Genomic DNA, 23,457 nt, shown 5'->3' on the forward strand with positions numbered 1-23,457 from the left:
ATATACATACATATATATACATATATATATATATATATATATATGTATATTTTACCGACCTTCACAGTATTATCGAATGGGTTGAGAGCTTCTGGCTGAAAAATAAATTGCATGATGTTATATATTGTTCGAGGCCAACTGTAATATTGCATTTAAAATAAATATATGTGATAAAAAAATAGGAAATTATCGAGATCGATTTAAAAAATGAAAAAAAAAGGAACAAAAGCAACGAATGCAACGTACCCTCGTCAAACTGTTCTCTCCTGACTTGAAACGTAAAATGAAGGATGACCGTACAATAATGAAAAATAAAAAAGGAATGTTAATCGAAAAAACAAACAAAACAAAAACATAAGTGTACAAATAAAAAGACATTGAGAAATACAAAAAATCATGCATAATCTTACACAGTATATGTATATCCTAGAAAAATATAAACAAATTATAAAGCAATATTAATTAGCGTACCTCCTGAAGTACTCGTTTTAGTTTTAAGAGCATAGTCTTAAGGGAGACAATGTCTTGAAACATGTACTGGAAGGTTGCACGATCAATCCTGATGGTTGTGTCGTCGCTCGAATCGAAACTGGGAGATGGAATCTACAAAGAAAAATCATATGTAGATAAATGTAAACAAATAATGCAACTTTTTGATTTATTATTTCTTTCGATCAAAAACACTCACACTTCTCGGTGTTCTTAGAGGACTTGGTATTTGACGACTACGAATGCTGTCTAACGAACGCGGTGATTCTGCACCGGACCTGCTTCGCAATAATCTCGAATTTCTGCCATTTATGATTCTGAAATCAATGATAAAATAAGCGATCATTTTATAATACTCCCATCAGAGATATATATTTTGTACGTTGCATTATTTAACACGCGTTGAGACATGAATTTATTATATTTCATAAAATTCAAATCGGGAGAGAGATCATTTATGAAAAGCTTAGAAGAACCAAGTCGATCGTAAAAGTTCTCACAAGAGTTCATTTTTCTGACCAATTTCATTTATTTTCATATCGATATCCGTGCAATTGATATGCATTTGCAACATGCAGACGTTGGATAATACGTAGGAACGATCTTTTTATCTCCCTTCACTACTTCACATTTTTAACTTCAATAATTAGCAACAAAAAAAAAGAAAATGAAAGAAAAAAAAAAGGATAATACCCATTAAACAAAATTGAAATTAATCGGAAAATAAGAGTGCTTAAAAATTTGCAAAAGCAGCCTTGATAATACGAATAATAATAATAAATAAAAATAATAGATACATGTGGACGTGTTATTACATGCTATTACATGCTAAAAGAAAAGTCGGATCAGAGATTTATAAATTAAATATCCATTGTGAGTTTTGTTGGTAGGAGAAAAAGCTACCTGCCGTACTCTGACTTAGCACGTGATACCGAGGCAAGTACGGAGGGGGTAGTTGTGGTGGTGGTGGTTTTAATGCTGATAACATTATCACTCGATTTTGGTTGTCTAGGAGGGGGAGAACCTCCTGTCGGTGTCGAACACTCCGAAGACAAGCCGGAATCACGACCATCCTCGGTATTATTTCCATTTGGGATTCCTCCACCACCGATATCGTTATCCCGTGTTCTCGTAGACGGTACTGTTCGTTTCTTAGCACCCGAGGAGACCCGAGAAGAGGCCATCGTCGTTCCTCCTCCTTCCCAGTCAAACTTTATAATAACTTTATATTTAACCGCGTACGCGAATCTCTTCCTCGACACGATTATTTCTTTAAATTGCCTCTCGCGAGCGTGAGAAACGCGTAAAACAAGATCCAGAAATAAAGATACGCAAAGAAGATATCCTCATTTCTTTTTTTTGCGGTTTACATGCGGCATAGGGTATCGCGTTTGCGTCTGTTCTATCAAACGATCTACAAAAACTGGTTAGACCACCACCGGTGTAACTTTTCAATTAAAACACATATATATATATAGCCGTTTACTTTGATACTAATTTGAAAACATTCTAGAATTTTTTTTTATTAGAATGAAAGAGCAATCATCTGGAAAAAGATTCGTTTACTTCTTTTTTATTTCCATTAACATAATTTATAAAAATTCATATCGAACTACGAAAGAAATAGACGAAGAATCTCCTTGAATTATTATTCAACCCCCTGACAAGTTATTTTCAGAATAAGAACAAGAGAGTGAGAGAGAAATACATCGAACGTCTAACAAATCGATATTATACATTTAGAAATTTTGTTCTCGTTGTAGACATTGTATAGCAGCGAACGACGATGATGCATAATTCCGTAACAATCTTCCGATGACGAAACGTACTTGCTCGTGATTATTTTCTTTCGTTAGAGAGTTTCTAAGAGATAAAATGAATCACAGAAATAAGCGAAGAAATGAAACTCCTTGAGACGGAATTTTGGCATTCGCAAGCGCGATAAATTTGCGAGATAATATGAGTCGGAGGAGGAGGCGGAGCAGGAGGAGGAAGAGGGTGGCGGGCGGGGGCACGTGTGTACGGGGGAAAAAAATGGACACATGCACACGTAAGAGGCGCGAAAACACATGTAATAAATGTCGCGAAATAATGTGAAAAAATAGGCAAACGCGTTCGAGAAGACGTTCGAGAAAACGTTCGAGAAAACGTTCGAGAAAACGTTCGAGAAAACGTTCGGGGAAGACACACTCTCGAGGAATCCTCGATGTTAGCTCGTCAACGATCGACAAACCAAGTCGACTGTGTTACACCGACAACACGATTTAAGTTCCAAGACCAGGAGGAACAAGAGACCAAGAGGAAGAGGATTGCGCGTCGTAAAATGGCGCATGCGTTTCCAAGAGAATACACCGTTTCGCTCGATATCCAGGGAGTTTGTGTGCTTGCTAGACAACGCGAGAGAAAGGGAACGATCACCCCCTCTCTTTTTTCATTAAGGAGAGAGGGCAAACCGAAGGGCAAGCTAGTTACATGCAAAGGGTTAACCAAGCTGGAGCTACACACTGAGAACCATCGATTATATTTTTCTATATTTTATTCTTTCTATACCTAAGAAAGCGTGTCACTAGACAATTTTCAAGTAAACTTCTCATTCGCAATAGTATTTATTGTAAAAGAATATGTTTGAATAAATTTTGTTGGAAATGATACTTCTTCAACTGTTTTTCATCCCTATTCGCTAAACGATAAATTGAATTCGATTGAAAACATTCGAGAAAAATTTGACTTTCGATGATATCTCTGGAGACAGGTCAATTATTTCTGAAGAAGATCAAGAATGAAAATAACCAAACCGTAGAAAGAGATCGGAGTTCGCTAACTGGTAACGCTCTGATTGGTAATGAAAGAACTAGATAGGAGGTAAGCAACTGTCTTTACGATGCTTACCCATTTGAGTAACTTCCGTTATTTCGATTTTCCTCATCGATAGAGTTTCGCAAATTGAAAAAGAACAAGCTCGAATATATTTCAAAATAGAAACGACGAAACGAAACGACGAAGGGGAAAGTTTCATTTATCTTATCCTTTCACAGCAAGTAAAGTCACTTAAACGAATCATTTCGTACTTTTAAACAATACGAGTTATGACTCAATCGTTTAACAAATGTGTGTTTGTGTCTGCGCGTTATTCTTATCGAATATGAGAAACACACACTCATATACGGTGTACACTTATTGCAGGGTAATCAATAGCAATATATTATATAAAATAATAATATAATAATTTCTTTGCAAAATGAAAGTGCAGCCTTTTTCATAATGTCGAATAACGTTTCGAACGTAGTAGAAATGAGGAAACAAAAAAATGGCGAAATTCGTTGAACGAACACTTTTTCAAATTAATTTAATCAGATTTATTAAAGATATATATATATATATATATATATATATATATATATATATTCGCTATCGTTGCGGTATAATTAATAACAGATCAGCAGGTATATAATTGACAAGAAAAATCGTCGACCACGGACTGACCAAGGTTCAAAGTGATACTGTAAACTGAATACTCGCAAAGTATTATAATCATATATGCGTCCTTAATTTTTGTTTTCATAGTAGATTACTTATACTCTTGAAAAGAAGAATAAAAATAACAAGTCCATGAACATAAGAAGAAACCGGTTCGTAACGAACGTTTTCTTCTTTAGTGCGAATATAAATGCGTACAATTTGTTGGAATAACAAACAGAAATTGTAATTATAGAAAACATTGACGAGAAAAATTGACATGATACGGTTTTTTTTTTGTTTTAAGTCATTGCAGTTGCAGGTGAATATACGTAATACTAGCATTCTAGTTGCATACAACATTAGAATTAAAAACTGAAAATTTGTTAAATCGTGTCAATGGGATTAACAAATGCAATATATATTATATATTAAGGGCAACATTCAAGGAAAAGAATAATTATAGGAAGATCTCATGCTTTTAAAGTGTTATAATCGCTGGTCGAACAACGAAAAAAAAAAAAGAACAAAAAATACCAAAATTCACTTTACTTCTACTTTTGTTTTATAAATATCGACATTTTTCTTTACAGAATATACAAAAATGAGCACACCAAAATCAACTATAGGAAGCAAGTTACTGCAACAATGTTTTTTTTTTTTCTTTTTTTACGATGGTAAGGTAAAACTCGAAGTAAATTATTATTACTACATGCTATAAGCGTCGTGTCAAAAACCAGATAAAAGCGGAGAGAAAAAGGAAGTTCCGTGCTCGAGAAAAAGGAAGAATCGCAGAGCAATGCATACTTTGATCTCATCTTTCTCGTATTTCTCAACGAATAATCTTTACCTAATTTTTTAGAGTATTCTTTATCGTATTAACTTCGTTAAACGACAAAAAAAGAAAAACTTTGCATCAAAATCAAGACGTATTATTGTGTGCGTGTACGTATTACTCGTTAAGAAAGCGATTAAATAACGTATTATTAAGACAACAATTTATTGATTGTCATCGTAGACGAACACTCGAAAATTCAATCATTTTCGTCTTTTTTTTTCTTTTTTTGGAATCGTCCCTTTACTCTCCGTCAATTATCCTGGAAATATACGAATTCGAAATATACATATACAAATATATATATGTATATGTATATACCTATATTCAATATATTTATTTTCTGGGCAAAATCTGCACGATTGGTGCAACGAACGAGAAATCTTTTTTTTTTTTCTATTTTTGTTTAACAGACGAGGAAGAATAGAAGATTTTCCAGACAATGCACAAATCACATTCATATATATATATATATATATATAGTCATTACTCTTTACGAAGGAGGCGAATGCAGAAGAGAGATATGTAGCTGATGAGAAATTATTTACCCGTGTTCTTCGTAGATGATCGAGTTTCCTTCCTTCAACGAGAGTAAAAGCAGTAGAAAAGGTCAGTCCCTTCCGCTCATCTTCAAATTCTTCTCGAATTTATGTCCATTAGATTTCATATAGTAATTCTCGTCAAGTTTTTCTTCCTTCTTCTTCTTCTTCCGTCATTTCACAACGTATAATTCACAACTTTCTTTTCTTCCATTCTTTCTATCCTTCTATTTTTCTTCTTTCCCTTCTCCCACTTTGTTCTATTATTTATTCGTTGATTCTTCGTAGCGATTAATTGCAACCCCTTCCCGTCGTTTTCTTCACCCATTTCCATTTATGATTTCATTTCTTCGAATTGTTTTCCTCTTCTTTAGGCTCTTTGATTTTTGTTTGTTTTTCTCTCCCAACGATTCCCACGTAAAACGAAATTTCTTTCGAGCGAACGACACGATATACGCGCATAATTTATATTTTATTATTATAGCAGAACAATAAAAGCTTTATTACATAGAGATAATTTTATATCGTGCGAGAGATTTTAGTAGCATGGACATCGATTACGAGGAGATATAGTTTAAACGTTTCCTTTAATATCGTTTAGGAACACGAAGGAAACGTACGTATATTTATCTCTCTCTCTCTCTCTCTCTCTCTCTCAAACTCTGATTTTTTTCAGAGGTTACGCTTTTTAACGCTTCCTATTATGGCACTTGCTTTCTAAATTCTAATACGAAGACTAGATTTCGCAATGTTTAGGACGAACAATTTTTAGAAGACTGTTTATTTTCTTTGAATCACGATCATTGTGAGGTCCTTTGGCGTTGCATCAGCGGTTTTTATAGCAGCAATATTAATAAATAATATTTATATATTTATTACGTCATATATATATGTAATTATTATTTGATTAAATTCGATCTTTGTGAATCCGATTGGTTCGAGGAAAGAGAAAACAAAATAAAAAGAAAAAGATAACTTTTACTTTGGCAAAGGAAACTTTTCTTTCGAAAAATTAAAATAATAAATATATTAGCGAATATGTAATTGAAAATAAAAATAATTTCAATTTAATCGTGATTTGTTGTTCTTCATTGAATTAGATTTTGATTCGCGAAACGAAAAATATGCACCGCGATATAAATAAAGATTTTATAAATCCAATCTCGACGATCGTCGTTATATAGACTTCGTTTCCTAATTTATATCGATATAGTTTAACGTTATTATTTTCCTCGATTAATTCGAATATAATATAAAGATCTTACGATCACACACTTGGTACATAAGTACTTCATATATATGTTATGCATACAATTATACCCGCTAGGATTAATACACGAGCAAGAGCAATTATAATGATACGATGATGACTAATTGTAAGTAGGAACTACACGCTACATAGATTATTTTTTACCGATTTGATTAGAAACTTCGAAAGTCCTTAAAAACACCAAAATTTTATATATACCTACATATATATATATATATATGTATATATATGTATGTATATTGTATCGTGTGTGTGTATATCTTACGATTAGCCCAATCATTCGAGATCTCGAAAAAAGACGAGTAATTATCGGACGTGGCAAATAGGACGTATGAAATTGGAAAAATAATCTCTACCTTATTCTCCCTTAAATTTTATCTGTAACCTGTTAAGCCAATTGCCACGTAACGAGAACGCTCGAGGGAAGGCAATATATTATGTACGTATTTTATTCGTTTCAAGCATGTCAAACGCATGGAATAATTAAACGAATTGTCAAATCAAACCAATTAGAAACAGTTCAAATAAGAAATATTCACCGTGTATACAATTTTGTTTAGGTAACTAATCCAATAAAAAAGATAAGTAAGTAAGGAAGATTTGTGTTAAAGACAGAATAATTATTCAATTATTTTCAATTGTAATTGTGTGATACACTCGAGATGAGAAATGAATTCGAACGAGAGTTTGACATGCTCGAATAATTGCAAATGTTATTAATATCTGCAAAATGTTTCCTACCCAATTACAGTGATTACACGATATCGAAAAGGGACAATTTACGAGGCCGTTGGGGGCAAATAGAGAGATCATTTTTCGTTTGTTAGGAAAATATTCGCGTCGCGTTATCGACAAATATTTCTACAAAATTTTATGAAGTTTCTTCTCTGCGTTCTTCCCGTATTCGTGGCAATGCGCTCGTAAACTATTATAATCATCGTATCTCGTGCAGTTAGTTGATCAGCGATAGTGTAAGGATTAGTATACTGTTAGTATCTTTGTACGAATTTGCTTAGGACACTTTATCTTTTTCCTTCGGTTCATCCCTATCTATTTTTTTTCTTGTCTCCTTTCTCGTTTAACTCGACATTTCTATTTCGTTCGAATTTTGTTTCCTCTCCCGACTTTTCTCTCTCTCTCTCTCTCTCTCTCTTTTTTTATTCTGAACATTCATTGAGACGTAATATGCATTCCAGCCTCCATGCGTTCTCTTCTAAACACACACGTGCATATCTGATCAGGCCGTATCTGTCGTTTCCCGTTCCCCGTCTGAGGAATATCGAGAACGACGTTGGTTTAGATCAATTATGTTAGGCGTCGAGAGAGGAGGCCCGGCGAACTCCGGTTGCTAGTTGGGATATGTCAGCTGGTAGTAGTCCCCACCAGCGGAGTCCTCATCGGGGATTTGTAATTGCTTCACTCGTTTTACTAGTGCGCTAGAACACAAAATACTATCGCTGAAATTCACCCCCTTTGGCTTGTCTTTCCAATTCTATTGCATTCATGCCGCTTTATTATTTGTCTTTTATTATTTCTTTTTAGCGTTCTCGGGTTGCTCGTTTATTACTGCGTACAACGTCACGTCGATTTTCGCAGAGACGTGATTAGGTGGACTACAAATTAACGATACACAATTTCATTACGAATATAGCAAACATTTTCGATCAACGCTATATATATATATATAGATATTTGTGTGTGTGTGTGTGTGTGTGTATATATATCGGCGTGATATCAACTGATACATATAGACAATATATGTTTTAAGATTTCTACTATCTATGAATAACGATACATAATGACTACTGTAACAAAAAGCTTCAATTTTCTTTTCGAGAGCTTCTTCTTTCTAGCGACACGAATAAAATTAGCTGGGGGGAAAAAATGTTATGCGCATTTAAATAATCTGTACATGAAAGAATGTGGATGATCATTATAAGTATGTTTACAGAAAGCACGTAGAAATCGATTGAAATACGAAAAGAATGCTCGTTAAAAAGGCAGATAACGAGCGCATGTTCGAAAATATTTCTTCTATTTTCTCGTGGAAGAATAAAGTAATTCTGCACTTTGATAAATGTTTCTTTATGCGAAGCTATAAGATTCCCCTGCAATAAGGTAGAATGAATCTCGACGATAGTTAAATGACTTTCGTGAGAAGCTTAGATTTCTGTCCTACGTTTTAAACGCCCTTCGCGTATAATCAACCTAACACTTTGCAAAAGGACGAAAGCGGAAAAACACACGCACATAGGATGACGATCAATCACGTTAAGCAAAAGGAACTCTCTTATATATACAAAGTGCTATGCACTTATTAATCGAAACAGCGAATCACGTGTTATATTATGTATTTGGCATTTGAAAAAAAAAAAACAGAAAAAAAACAATAAATAAATAAATAACAAAAGAAATATTCGATTATTTGTTTTTAGCGAATCGTGAATCATTATCGGAAAAGATACGAGCCCAGGATCAATGTAACGTGTGTTACTTACAGATGCAATTACTCTGCCCCATCTCCAACAACAATAACAATTGATACATCGATAAACAGGACACTATCGAAAAGAAAGGAAAAGTAGGCCAAAGAAAGTTTAAACACTTAAATTGTCCAACTAAGAAGCCAACGAAAGTGGTGCAAATACACACCCAGATTCCGTAGTGGAGTGATTGTTGTTGTTAGAGATGCTGTTGTTGATATTATTGTTTACAGTATTAGAATTAGAAGTTTGCTGTTGCGTAGGTTGAGTCGTGCCCAATAACGAGGTCCACTGTCTCATCACTTCTTCGCCTTGCGCCTCCAGTTCGGAAAGTATGGTTGCATCGTCCAGTTCGTGCAACGCGGGATTAGAATCCAATCTAAGGAAAGCCATTGCAACAGATTTAGACCCATAAAATAATAATGTTGATTTCATTGATATAACAACGGAGATTATTGCTAACCGATTATGCGTATCCTCGGTGGAACTCGCATCGCTGCGTTCGTAATCTAACATCAAATCGTCCGAAGCGATTGATTCGCAAGGTGATAAGGTATCGACGCTTCCTGCACGACTTATTCGTTTTCCATGAAAGGGACTAATACCTGAATTTTTTCCAGATTGTTGCATATCTGTTAAAAATAAAAATAAGGATATATCAATTGTTTGTAACCGAAGAAATATAAACGACCACTCTACATTGTGATAATTATATAGAATCTTACTTGATTTAGCGATCGATTCGACCAAGGTGTGACTGTTTTCCGTGACCACTTGATTAATCGCCACGGATTGAGTCTCAACCGCGACTACCACCGAATTATCGTCGAATATTAATCCAGGCTGATCGGCGATTTCGTCGTCAAAAAATTCTTTTCCCTCTGACAAACTGAGCGAATTGGAGGCGTTGGTAGGCGTGCCAGGACTGTCATCGTCTATTGTATTCCCAGATCGTTCCATGACGCATTCCTTCTTGGACACTTTGTCGTCGGATTGTGTAATACTGGCCGTAGGACTGTCGAAAAGACTGTCAACCGGTGACGTTTCGTCGTCTATTAAGGCGGTAGAGGTAGCAGCAGCCGCTGCAAATGCAGGATCCTCGATGGTTAGAAGGACGGAACGAAGAGTACTTTTCGGTAGATTCCCATTCTTGGCAGCGTCCGATATGGTCTTTATATTGTGCTGCGTAGAGTTAGAATTGGAACGTTGTTGACACTCGTCGCTCGAGCTAAGCGAGTACTCGTCCGCCATTGCTTCCCCGTGCCCGTACTCGGGATCGTCCGAGCTAGGCAAACTGAAGTCGGACTTGATCGAAGGTATTTTTTCGGTACGAGACCTGTCTTTGTAAACTTTTTCTTCGCCCAAACCTTCGTCGTATCCCTCCGAGGAAGTAGTTGACATCGAAGTTATGGAACTCGTGTACCTGTTGTCCTTGTTAACGATTCTTTGATACTGCGTCGCTCTCTCCCGCACTAGCCCGGTATTTAAATTAGGGCTCGCGAAGCACTTTGGCAACGGTATTACGGATATTTCGGTTACTGTACTGTCGTCATCCCCGACATCTCGAACGTCGAAACTCTTCCCACTGACTACCATTTTTAAATTTCTACCACGACCAAATGCTGCTGTCCCCCTTCTACTACCTGTCGTAGAACCATCTATACAATCGTAACCTTCGTTCCTTTCGCTTTCCCCCGGACAACTCTGGTGACTGCTAACACCAGAATCCTCCGTACCTGAGCCTTCCTTCGAGCTAGCCGAGCTTTTCGAACCAGTAGAAATTTTTCTACTTTGATTTGCAACTGTCTTTGCGATTTTCGAATTGGTATCGTTCATTCTTACAGCGTATTGGGGTAGCGGTAGATGACTTGCGTGTAACGTGTATCTGGTTACCGATTCGGGAATGCCAGATACTCTTCGATTGGCGTCGTTGTTGGTGACATTATTATTGCCACCGCCGTTGCTGCTGCTGTTGTGCGCTGACGGGACGTTTGCTCGTAGCTTCGATCCTGTAGCTACGTTATAAACCTTTCAACAAAAAAATATATCTTTAGTTAAACTATATCGAATAATCTCCACTGGAAAAAATCAATCCCAAACGATTCGAACCTGTACAACTCTGTTCTGTTGTTTAGGAACGTGACTCTCGTGCTGCTGATACTGTTGCTGTTGCTGTTGCTGTTGTTGATGCTGTTGAAGCCTTTCCTGATTGTAATGGCTAACGCTATGACTGTTGCAAATGTCACCGACCTTGTTCGTGAATCTGCCCTGCGCTTGCCTGTATCCAAAACGATTTGTTCTTGTCGATACCCCAGTCGCTTCCTTTTTCGGCGGTGCCAGCCGTGGCGTTGATCTTCCGGAAGATGAGTTTTGAACGGCCTGGTAAGTAACATCGTCGTCTCGTCTACGGGTTTGCTCTGGACCGGCTGACTTAGATCTTGGGTGTAATAACGTTAGATCCGTTGCATAATTTGTTATCGGTACCGGGATTCCTGTGGTAGGTCTTCTACGAAAGCCGAACGACATTGCAGTACCTCGCGTGCATGGAGCGCCACGTTTCGATGCACCCTTATTGTCATTCTGAAAATTAACCGTTTGATCCTTCCTATCAACATTTCTTATACTTATCTAATGGGGGAAAAAAAGAAAACAAAATGCAAACGTAATTCGCATTAAGAGCGTTGATAAAGATCAAACTAATTAAAGTTAGGTAAATATATGTGTGCATTCCAATCGATAAAGCTAAAGTTAAGATAAAGTTCGTTTTATCAAAATGTTTAGTAGTTATTTAAAAAAAAGAAAAAAAAATCGTGTCACACATAAACGAGTCAATTTCCCACTCATGGAAACTCCAGAAATAGAGTAACCATTCGGGACTCCGTTTCGACGAACTAGACACGAGAAAATCTTCGTCGAGTTCCTAGCAATTGCGTGGCGTGTGTAATCATAATCGAAAACCCGAAACGATTCCTCCATCGCGAAAAACGTCGTCGTCACATTTGAACTATTGATTTAAACGGGAACTGCGTAGTGGCCCTTATCCTTCCTACAATTAGATAACTCATTGAAACATATGTTTTTGCATGTTGTTACATTTTTCTTTCGAATGAAAAAAGAATTTGTATTAGGAGGAACCGGTCACCTTGGATGCTTATGTAGGATGTGCATGTAAAAATTAAAAATTGCAATGTGTCGCGCATGCGTGTTAAGCGCGATTAGCCACTCGGTGAACGACAAAAGAAAAAATAAGATAATCGTAATCGCGTTCGATATTTATTAAGATATTTTCCCTTATTTTCATCGTTATCGCATTCACAACAACAGCAACAACAACAACCAACGTAGACGACGTCACTCGCGTAAAACGTGTTAAATTTATTTTTCTTTTTTAAATAATTTTTTGCATGTGAGCAAAACCAAGACGCACGCTGATAAGAAAGAGCGCTTCTCCTTACCGCAGTGGCACCGAACAACCCTTTCTCGTTCTCCAGGACGTCATCGTCGTATCTCGTACCGGTGGCGCACCGATAATCCATCTTCGATGATTCAATCTTTCCAACAAATTTTCCAAAGATCGATTGATGTGCACCGTATAATGTCTCTCTCTCTCTCTCTCTCTCTCTAGTTTTTCTTTTTTTTTCTATTTCTTACTCGTCTTTTCCTAGAACAGCAATCACGCAATTCCACGCCAATGGAGTCGAAAATATTTTTAACCGGCTAGGGTCGAGAAGAAAAGTTGGCTTCTAAGAGGTGATTAATTCTTTTCTCTCTCACTCTCTCTCTCTCTCTTTCTATTTCTATTTCTTGTTGACTACCCTTAATTTAATCTTCTCTCTTTCTGGTTAAGTCTTCGCGAACGCATCACGTCGCACGCCGGAGACGTTTCTCTTCCTCGTCATCGTCGTTATTGGTATGATTATTCTTACTGTTATCGTACATTTTTTCACTTCGTCGTTGTTCCCTTTTTGTTTCGTTCGTCGTAGTCGAGCTCGTACTCGAGTTTAAGAGAGAGACGAGGACGACGACGAGGAGGACAAGTTAGGAGGAAACGGACGCCGCGCCGAATCGATCCGGTAAACTGCGCCGGCGTCGCGACGCCACTGCACGCACGACGGCGGTGTCTTCTTTCCCACTGTGTGGAGAACATGTCGAGCACACTCGATTTTGCGGGTGTGCCCGTCTTCGTCTCTTCTATCTATTTTTCCTCCTCCTCCTCCTCCTCCTCCTCTTCCCCCTGCTCCTCTCCTGCTCCTCCCCCTGTTCCTCCTCATCTTCTTCTTCTTCTTAGTAGCTATACTTAGGACTCGCACGTGCGAACACGTACCTCTTATTTTCTCGACTTCTTTAATACTCCCTCCCTCTAATGGAATCTCAAATCTTACGGTGGCCGAAGTGACACTTGTTTCTCTCTGTAACGATCGTTTAGAGTATCTCTAGCAGCCTATTTCTATTCTCGGCGGCCACCCTATTTCTCCCCTCCCACCCCCGCGCTACCGTCATCCTTTTTTTTCACAAGGGACGTCGCATTCTAGACAATTTTTCGTATGAATCATTAGTACCTCCTTCTAAAATGCTCTTTTATACCTAATATAATAGCATATTTCAGCCGTTTATTTTTCAAATAAATCAACTTACCTACCTTAATAGTTACATTTTTACATGGTCTTTTCATTCTGAAGCAATTTCTTACTAATTATTCTAATTGGGATAATAAATTTGACACCTTTAGAAACCCAAAAACATTATTCTACCAAGTCATCTGTTATCTATCTTTTTTCATTCTTTTCCAATAGCACATCATCGACCTCGCTGCACTTTTCACGCCCGATTTCTTTCTTTTACGGGTTAAGATGAAAGTACGAGGTCAAGGGTAACTTCTTGAATGATCTTCAAACAAAAAGCTGTCTTGCCTATTCAAAAATTGTTTCCTCCGAAAAGAAATAAAGACAAAAAGGATGGACGATAGATAGACAAAGATGCCTATCGATATAATTGTGTATTTGTTGAGATTTTTCAATTGAAAAAAGCCCAATCAATGATATATTTAGATGTATGTATGCATACATAGGTAGGTAGATAGGTAGATAGGTAGGTAGGTAGGTAGGTATACTGGTCGTTTTGTGCACACCTTGCTCAAGAGTGACGAACCCAAGCACCACTATATTTCTCTCCCTTTCTCTCTACAGCTTCCGGCAGGTATGCTAGAGTCAGGGAGCATAACACGAACATAATGGAAAGTATACGGACTTACGAACTCGGTGAAGATAGGGATCGGTTTCCATTCAAGTTGCATCCTACTACGTAGCCGAGAAATTATAATTGAAGACCAAATTTTCAACTAAACAAATTCGTCTCATTAATAATTTACACGAACTCTTTTAATCTAACTTTCATTATATTTTGTTTTGCGATAAAGTAAATTACACGTAGTGTAATCTTTAATAAGAACAAAAAGATTCGCGAGATAAGAACGTGCAATCGTCTTTTTCTCAATCCGACAAGGATCCAACGATAAGAATAAAATGACCTAATGCAATTAATCATCGCATAAATGTTTTTCACGATACAGAAGTATAAAACCAGAGATATACTCGATGGCACGCACGCATTACACGAAACCGCGAAGACCACGAGACGCGATGGTTTTGGTGCGTTTGGAACTTGAGAAGGGCTGCGAAGTCAAATGACGTGGGGGCTAGGCGCGAATCGGTATTTCGATAAAATGGCAAACCGATACGAACGGGACACCGTTTATAAGCGTGTCATTTTTCTTTTAATTACTTTTAAATAAGGAATTTAACGCGCGCGCGAAAGAAGAAAATACCTTTTTTTTTTCTGAACAATAATTTACAAGAGAGATCAAGACACGCGTACCATGCACGGTCTTAAAGATTCTAAGCAAGCATGCATACTCCCGGATTCCAGTGGCGTAACATTAACGTAACTCGTAATAACTGGAATTTATGGTATACCTAGTTATATCCTACGTTGTGATTGTATTACGTAATAACAAAATGGACCTCCTACAGACGTGCGTCAAAGCGATGTAGTATTAAATTTAGAAAAACAACACTTTAGCGAGAGCAACTTTTTCAACGTCATCAAATATTAATTATAACAATATGACGAAAGTTTCTCACGGTTGTGAATCGAAACCAACCGAAGAGAGAATAATAAAATCAAACGTCAGACTTGTCTTTCGTCGTTAAAACTTGTACAAAATGGCTTTCTAATTGTCGTAAAAAAGTGAGCTCGATTCTTCGTAAGGTAAGCTAGCTGCCCGATGTGTTTACGCCAATGTTTAGAATTACTGAATTGAATATAACTGGGAAGTATGTGGGAGCACGTATAGTCTGACTCCTATCTTATATTTGGAGAATATTTGTAGAAATGAAAGATCCCCGCCTAGTCTTCGTAATGTCAACATTTCTAATTGACTTATTTTTCTCTAACTTTCGCGAAAAGGCTTTCTCCAAAGAAAAGTAATGGAAAATTCGAAAATAATTGTTGGATGATTTTCAAAGTCAGAATATCTCGCGATCGATGTTATTTAAGCGGCGGCGGCAACACCAAAGTTTAGTTCGGTACACGTGAAAGTACCGGTACGAAGAAGCGATACGTTCAATAAAAAGATCCTTTTACCGATCGCGAGCGGAACGTGCGAAAGCAATGTATGAGAAATCCTCGCGTGGAGTCGACGAACGCAATTTGAGGTCAACAAAATGATAGAGAGAGAGAGAGAGAGAGAGAGAGAGAGAAAGAGAGAGAGAGAAAAAACAATAGGCAAAGAAATTGTGAATGGGAACGAAAAAGTATGCGATATCGTGTGATCGTAGAAAGGACTCTAGGAAATAGGGGGAACAATTATTAATCGTAGATATATTATGCATGGTAGTTAAAAAAAAAATATATATATAAAGACTAGATTTGCAATTTCAATTGAAAATTCCTACTGCATATAACATTTTCTTTCCTTCATGATATCATGACTTTTGTAGATATAACTAAAGAATCAGTTTTATGAAGAACTTTTATATTACCTCGCTAAGCACTTTTTTGAAAGACCAGTCATTTTGACTGGACTGGTTCGATAGAAATAGGTATATCAAAATAACTGGCAAATCTAGTGTTAATTGACGTTAGATCTTTTACCTGAATTTTTGCGGATTTGTCCATAATTTTATAAGAGGGGGAATCGTGATGATGATGGCCGGATGCTGCGATGACGGCGCCCGCCTTACGCGACACGCATTGCCCCATGTAAGATCCCCAACTTCGAGCCAGCACACTCTAAATGTGTACCAAAATTACAAATAAATCTTATTGTATATTTTCGGATAGATTGCTGTTATAAGCATCGCGTCCCTTAATATATTATATTACATATTATATGTTAATTTATAGCCAAGAGTATCTCGAGTTAAAAAACACTACGCTACTAAATAATGAACATATATTCATTTCGTCCATTTTTAATCGTCGATATTAGAGATGTTATAATTGATGATAAGCTGTAAAAGCTGTAAAAAGATGTTATGTTAAAAATGACGAAAGCGTGATTAATCCACCAAAACTAGGACCCATCACCATTCGTCTAAAAAATAAAACGTGCTAAGTACAAAGTTAAGTTGAATAATTAAGGGATAATATCGCAAATTAATCTATATAAATACATTCGTTTTTTCTTATGTATTTATCATTAACTTATATTCATCAGATTGCGGTTTCGCGATATCATCCCGGAAATCAAATTTTAATTCAACTTTGTTACTTTCCTTTATCTTGCCTTTCTTTCTTTTTTTCTTTTTCTTTCTTCAATTTTGGCCAATCCGATTGTATACTTTCGTTTAACTAGCATCAGCGGAAACATTTAATCGATATACGTATGTATATACGTGCTTGTATAAAAGTCTCTCTATAGTGCAACGTAATCAATAATCTAATGCAATAGGAATTTCCACAAAAATAAAAGAAAAAAGAAAGAATCATTTAGATATTTGTTATTTTGCTGCTACGTTTTTATATACATTTATAAATAATATATCAGATATGGTATGTAAGAGAGAAAATGACAATTAATGGAGAGTTAAAAGTCGATTTCGAATTCGTGACTGTTCCGCTTATACATCCTTCGTATATAATACGATGTGTACATATGTGCAAGCAAATCAAACTGTGTGTGTGTGTGTGTGTGTGTGCTATATCGTACTCGTGTGGAAAATTCACTCCCTGCAATTCGAAAAGCGAAAGTAACGAATAATAGAAAGAAGAAAAAGAAGAAGAAGAAGGAAGAGAATAAAAGTACATCTCGGATGTAATATAAAGTGGAAAGTGAGAAGAAATGAATTTCCAAATCCTTGTAGACATGCACCTTAAATGTACCATGTACGATTAGAAAAGGAAAGAGAGATTATGTAGATTTCTGCAATCACACCTACATCATGTTCTGCATTATATACACGGTGTCACACGCCAAATTCGTATTTCCTTACTCACACAAAAGAAACTCCGTGTTGTTCGATCTCTCGGCTGATGAAGGATTCTTTGAAAAATGCTGTAAAGAATAAAAACATTTGTGTGTTTGCATTTGTTCATAAGGAGTGCTTAAGATTTCCTCTTGGTTCAAGAGCATTCCTCGAGTACACGAATATCGTCCCCCATCGGTGCTCTTCCTTACATTACATTAAAGAAAATAAGCTTTGCTGCACGTCTCTTCTCCTCCTTTTCCACTTCTCTTTCTTTTGACAAAGCTCGAAAAATTGGACAATCCTCAAGGTGCAAGCGAGCATATTATTTTCGATCGACAAAAATACTCGCGAATAATAAATGTAAAAATATAAACGTAAAGATCAGTGATAAATAAGTCAACTTGCCTCTTCTCGCGCAATTGAATCTCCCGGGTAGCGATCCGTATGAACTCGTGGTATGCATCATAAAACTCTGATGCAAGGACAGCTACAAAGGACGCACCGATCCCGCCAACATGTCACTACACCATGGATCCTTGAATTTCGATCCTGTCGAACGTAATGTCAGACTCCTTGATCCGTTAAAATCGAAAGGATTTGGTCAGTTCGCGTTAGGTATCGCGTTAGGTATCAAGTTAGGGGTATCGCTAATCCTCAAGACTCGACCGAACACCACCTGTCATTTGGATATATTCGATAGTATGGGACATGCGTCGTGATGTCACTCGCGCTCGTTCCAATTCGACTCTATTCGGCTTTATTCGGTAAAACTCGCCAAGACTCGCTGTCGTCACCGAAATCTTCCGAAATGTAATACATCCTATTGACGCTAGATAGAGCTACGATCTCATTTTTCGATCGTAACACCATCTAGTGATCGATTTCTTAACCACTACTTCTAATCGATTACTTCTAATCGATTACTTCTAATCGATTACTCGAAAGGTTATTAACCTCGATTAATACTACGATTATATGATCCGCATGTGTACGTTGATCCATCATTTTTATGGTTATAAATTTAAATGTTTTACATTATATTTCAACTAATATAATGTTGTTTCATTTTATATCGAACATTTTTTTCAGATTATATCAAAGTCCAACATTGGCGTTTTTCTCATGCATCTCAATAATATCGGTGAATTTAACCTGGGTGAATAATCTTTATAAATATAAGATTAATTTAATATTTTGGCACACACACACACAATTAGCGAGTAACTTTTATCGATTATGGACCAGAATATGAAAGAAAAATCAACAATTCCCTCTGTGATCATTCAAAGAGAAGAAGACCGAAAAGAAATCATCCTTTTTGGGCGCAATATTCTAGAAATTCCTTGCTTTAGAAATAGTTTTTTATACGGTATCTCTAGTGGTGTAGGAGGTGGATTATTAGGCTTTTTATTTACTAGCCGACCCAAATTTGCTATGCATTGCGCAATGGGTACATATTTCAATGTAACGATTATTTATTGGTTCTATTGTCGTTACAATAGAGCTATGGATGAATTTAATGCTTCGAGAATGCAAGAAATATTTCAAAGAGCTGCTACGATGGAAGGTACCGATGACAGTCCTGAAATTATTGTAGATAAGGAACTGGTCGATGTCTAGACCTTTCCCAATTCTGTAAATATTAGTTAAATATAATAAGTTTATGCGTTAATATGTCTTATATGTACTTAGCACAAATACATATTTATATATACACAATATGTATGACAAATTCTGTATATATGATGCGTGAATATAAAATAGAATATTTACAATTATAGATTTTCAATCTACTATCATAATTTATACGATTCCTTCTACTAATTTATATATTTTCGATATACTCTCGTAGACAAATGTAAATATGGTGTTATTGTCTATTATACATTATGTAATAATGTATTAACACCTGTAAACATATTTTCTCTTGTAAGTGTACAAACATATTTTGTAATTATGACCTAAGAAGGACCTTTAACAATAACATTAAAGAATATGAAATAAATTCTCATTCTTCTTCTTCATCATCATCATCATCATCATCTTCTTCTTCTTCTTCTACTTCTTCTTCTACTTCTTCTTCTTCTTCGAGAAGGAGAAAGTAATTCCCTTAGAATAGTCAAGACATATACAATTCATCATATAAAAATTATTAAGTGAAATATATTAGGAATTCTCAAATAGAATAATGTCACAGAATGATACGAGCGAAGATGAGACAGATCTACAAACTCCAATGTTCCTTAGGAAAGCATCCAAATGTAGTCGTGGTACACCAGGTATATAATTATACAAAAATATCATTAGAAAACGATCTTTGCACAATTGTTCTTACTATTTCATTTAGGCACACCATCTTCTATTTCAAGCTCCATTATATTTGGTCCAATTCCGGATGAAGTTCTTCGTGTTTGGAGTCAATTACCTGAAGCAATTCGTTTAGATCCTAGTTTAGCAATTTTTCAAAAAGAATATGATAGGATTCATCAAACCGACAGAAGGTATATATTTAACTCGATGCATTTAAATATATCAAAACAATTCTCTATTTCATATTTTTATTCATTTATCATGATTTTAGATACTCCGATACAAAGAGAGATTGTTTAGTAGTAAATATGTCTCTTGGCACGCAACTAGCACCACCCGTAAGGTATTTGTATTTATTTTATAATTGTATTTTCATTTATTACGAACATGGAGATAATTTCAACATTTTTTTTCAATCAGAACACACCAAAATATTGGCGAAGACGATACGATACAAGATATACATGACCAAGAACAAGTTCATGAAAAACAAAGACCATTTTATCGTTATTGCAAGTTAATAGCTCTCACTTGTTGTTGGCTGATATTTACTGTAAGCATTTTAAGCGTGTACTTATTATTTTATCTATGACATATACATTCATACATATATATATATATATATAAAACGTTATAATAGGTGATATTAATGATCAAGACCGAAAAAGTGGAAAAAATGCATCAGATTTCCATTTCCAGCAATGAAATACGACGTATCCTTTTTCACGACAATAAACTTATATTCCATCTTTATGAAAAATCTTTCATACATTATTTATAATGCTATAACTTTCTTTAAATTTATTTACAATCAGATTACATATTGCAAGGTTCGATTGAAAGTAAAAGGCTCAGTATTACGGTAGAAGGTTCATTATTGCCTCCACTTAAACAAGATCTTAACTTAAATTTATCAAGTCATCATTTAAAAATATGGTTAAGTTTATTAATCAATGAATATAATGATTCAAATACTAGTCTGTATGAATATAATGTGCATTCAAAGGTAATTCTTATGTCTGAATATATTATTAAAGACGAGATACGAAATATAAGTATTTGCAAAAGTATAGCATATTAAAATAATTTTCAGAATATAAGCAATTATTGGATTTTACCTGTACTTCCAGAAAATTTAATGGATTTATTTCCCGATCAAAAACATCAAAAAGTCTTTGAATTGGATAACGTCGATGAAAAATTGACAGAAAATATAATATCTATAAATTTATGCACGGATTTAGAACATAGCTTTCCACTTTCAATTGCTTATGATTTATCCTCGATAAATACAGATGATGGTATACCATATGCTGCAGTTGTTTTATTTGGTCTATATGTATTAATTGTATTTGAGGTAAAAAAAAAAAAAACATATACATATATATTTTACACGTGAAATATTATTAACATATTTCTACGAGTACCTAAAAAGACAAATTGCATCTATTTTATATTTTTAGATTGTCCACAGAGCTTTGGCTGCAATGCTAGCATCAACTATGTCTGTGGCAATATTAGCTGCATTTAATGAGGTATTCCTTATACTTATCTATTTAAACAACTTTGTTTTTAATTCAATTGTTTATTTGATTTTTTTCTAATGTTGCTAGAGACCAAATATGGCAGAATTAATTTCATGGATTGACATAGATACGTTACTGTTATTATTTTCCATGATGGTTCTTGTTGCTATTGTGGCAGAAACAGGAATATTCGATTGGTTAGCTGTTTACGCTTACAGGGTACTATATATATATATATATATATATATATATATATATATATGTATATATTTATATATATATAATAACATAAATTATATTAAAAAATATATTTTTTCTGTATATTTCCATAATCAATAATATAATCTTTAGATAACTGGAGGTAAATTATGGCCATTAGTGAATACTTTATGTTTCTTTACCACATTTATCTCATCATTTTTGGATAATGTTACAACAGTACTATTAATGACTCCAGTTACCATTAGACTCTGTGAAGTAATGGAATTAAATCCTGTACCTATATTAACAGCAATGGTAGTTTATTCCAATATAGGTGGTGCCATTACACCAGTAGGTGATCCACCAAATGTTATCATTGCCTCTAATCGTGATGTTATTGACGCTGTAAATATTACTACCATAATGTATTATACTGCGATATAAGCATATTAATATATCATTGATTTTTTTTATTAGGGAGTAGATTTTAGTACATTTACATTGCATATGAGCATTGGTGTAATGCTAGTATTGATTGTCGTATATGCTCAAATGCGTTTCATTTTTCGTGATAAGGCAGTTTTAAGTTTTGATGAACCGCGAGAGGTACAGGTAAGCGTGATCTTTTATATAAATTCTTTGATCTTTCAATACACAGAGTATATTTTTCTAGGAACTGAGACATGAGATAGCAATCTGGCAAAGAGCTGCAGCAAGTCTGTCAAGTTATAGTAAAGATGAAAATTTAGTAAGAGAAACCCTGTTAAAGAAAGTACAACGCTTACTTTCACAACTTAAAAAAAAACTAGTGACTGGTAGCGTTGCTTTTGAAAAATATAAAACTACGCTCGAAGAACTAGAAGAAAAAGTAGTTTAAACATCGTTTTACATGAAGAGTAGAGATATTAATGGTCATTTTTTAATTAATAACATTTGTATATTTTCAGTATCCCATAAGAGACAAGTGGTTGCTAGTAAAATCAGGATTTACATTAGTGTTTGTTATTACATTATTCTTCCTTCATAGTGTACCTGGGATGAATTTATCATTAGGCTGGACCGCATTACTAGGTGTACTTTTATTACTAATATTAGCAGATAGCGAAGATTTGGATGGACTAATGGCTAGAGTCGAATGGAGCACTTTGTTATTCTTTGCATCATTGTTTATACTTATGGAAGTAAGAATGGAGAAAAAAATTGCATTACATAATACTACTAAGCATTATTTTGTTTAACATATAACTAATGTTGATATAATAACAGGCCTTATCTCGTTTGGGTCTTATTGCTTGGATAGGAAAGCAAACCGAAAGAATTATTTTATCTGTTAATGAAGAATCCCGTTTGGCTGTAGCTATACTTTTAATCTTGTGGGTATCGGCATTTGCAAGCGCATTCGTTGATAATGTACCTTTGAGCACAATGATGGTAAGAATAGCAATAAATTTAGCTAAAAATCATGAACTTAGATTACCTTTGCAACCTTTAATTTGGGCATTAGCTTTTGGCGCTTGCATGGGAGGTAAGTGGATTTTTAATTATGGATTGTCTTAATCTTTATGTTACCAGTATTTATGTGGTTGAATGGACGGTTCTGGTATTTACAGGAAATGGAACTTTAATTGGAGCTACTGCAAATGTTGTTTGTGCAGGAGTAGCAGAACAACACGGATATAAATTCACTTTTATTCAATTTTTAAAGTAATCTCTCTTTTTCTTTATTAGTTTTTTCCTTATTATGTTATTTCGCGAGTTTTTAATGTTTCTTTTTCTTTTCTTTTCTTTTTTTTTTTCAGAGTTGGCTTCCCCGTGATGATTACAAGCACTATGACAGTAACTATGTACTTGATGATTTCTCATGTTATTTTTGCTTGGAA

The 23,457-nt window shown here is 35.3% G+C and overlaps 2 protein-coding genes across 8 annotated transcripts in view; one reads left to right on the forward strand and one right to left on the reverse strand.

The window, feature by feature from the left end:
* The window catches only part of LOC106792439 (putative mediator of RNA polymerase II transcription subunit 26), a 22,491-nt gene extending 4,280 nt beyond the window's left edge, over positions 1-18,211 (reverse strand). For 3 of the 7 annotated variants that reach the window (XM_014758857.1, XM_014758856.1, XM_014758861.1), the window contains exons 1-9: positions 17,946-18,208; positions 16,225-16,362; positions 11,182-11,652; positions 9,798-11,100; positions 9,536-9,704; positions 9,242-9,451; positions 689-806; positions 472-603; positions 60-95 (exon numbers count right to left, since the gene is read on the reverse strand). In XM_014758857.1, coding sequence (XP_014614343.1) covers positions 60-95; positions 472-603; positions 689-806; positions 9,242-9,451; positions 9,536-9,704; positions 9,798-11,100; positions 11,182-11,652; positions 16,225-16,332 — 2,547 coding nt within the window. In that variant the 5' untranslated portion in view covers positions 16,333-16,362; positions 17,946-18,208. Of the gene's footprint in view, positions 1-59; positions 96-171; positions 271-471; positions 604-688; positions 807-9,241; positions 9,452-9,535; positions 9,705-9,797; positions 11,101-11,181; positions 11,653-12,527; positions 13,187-16,224; positions 16,363-17,568; positions 17,627-17,945 lie in introns of those variants that run through there. The other 4 variants (XM_014758862.1, XM_014758860.1, XM_014758863.1 and 1 more) reach the window with 4 other exon arrangements.
* A 127-nt stretch (positions 18,212-18,338) lies between these two features.
* On the forward strand, positions 18,339-23,452 carry LOC106792436 (P protein; the record flags this gene model as incomplete). The annotated part of the gene is made up of 18 exons (XM_014758854.1): positions 18,339-18,552; positions 18,630-18,696; positions 19,738-19,819; positions 19,888-20,041; positions 20,122-20,193; positions 20,271-20,403; positions 20,491-20,563; positions 20,666-20,856; positions 20,944-21,207; positions 21,314-21,385; positions 21,464-21,595; positions 21,728-21,982; positions 22,055-22,189; positions 22,251-22,445; positions 22,525-22,758; positions 22,844-23,102; positions 23,188-23,281; positions 23,377-23,452. Coding segments are annotated over exons 3-18 (2,382 nt in total), but the record flags the coding sequence as incomplete, so codon positions are not given.
* Positions 23,453-23,457: the final 5 nt, after the last annotated feature.

Source organism: Polistes canadensis, unplaced genomic scaffold (assembly GCF_001313835.1).
Source record: "Polistes canadensis isolate GaletaPanama2010 unplaced genomic scaffold, ASM131383v1 scaffold_431, whole genome shotgun sequence".
Taxonomy (NCBI): Eukaryota; Metazoa; Arthropoda; class Insecta; order Hymenoptera; family Vespidae; genus Polistes; species Polistes canadensis.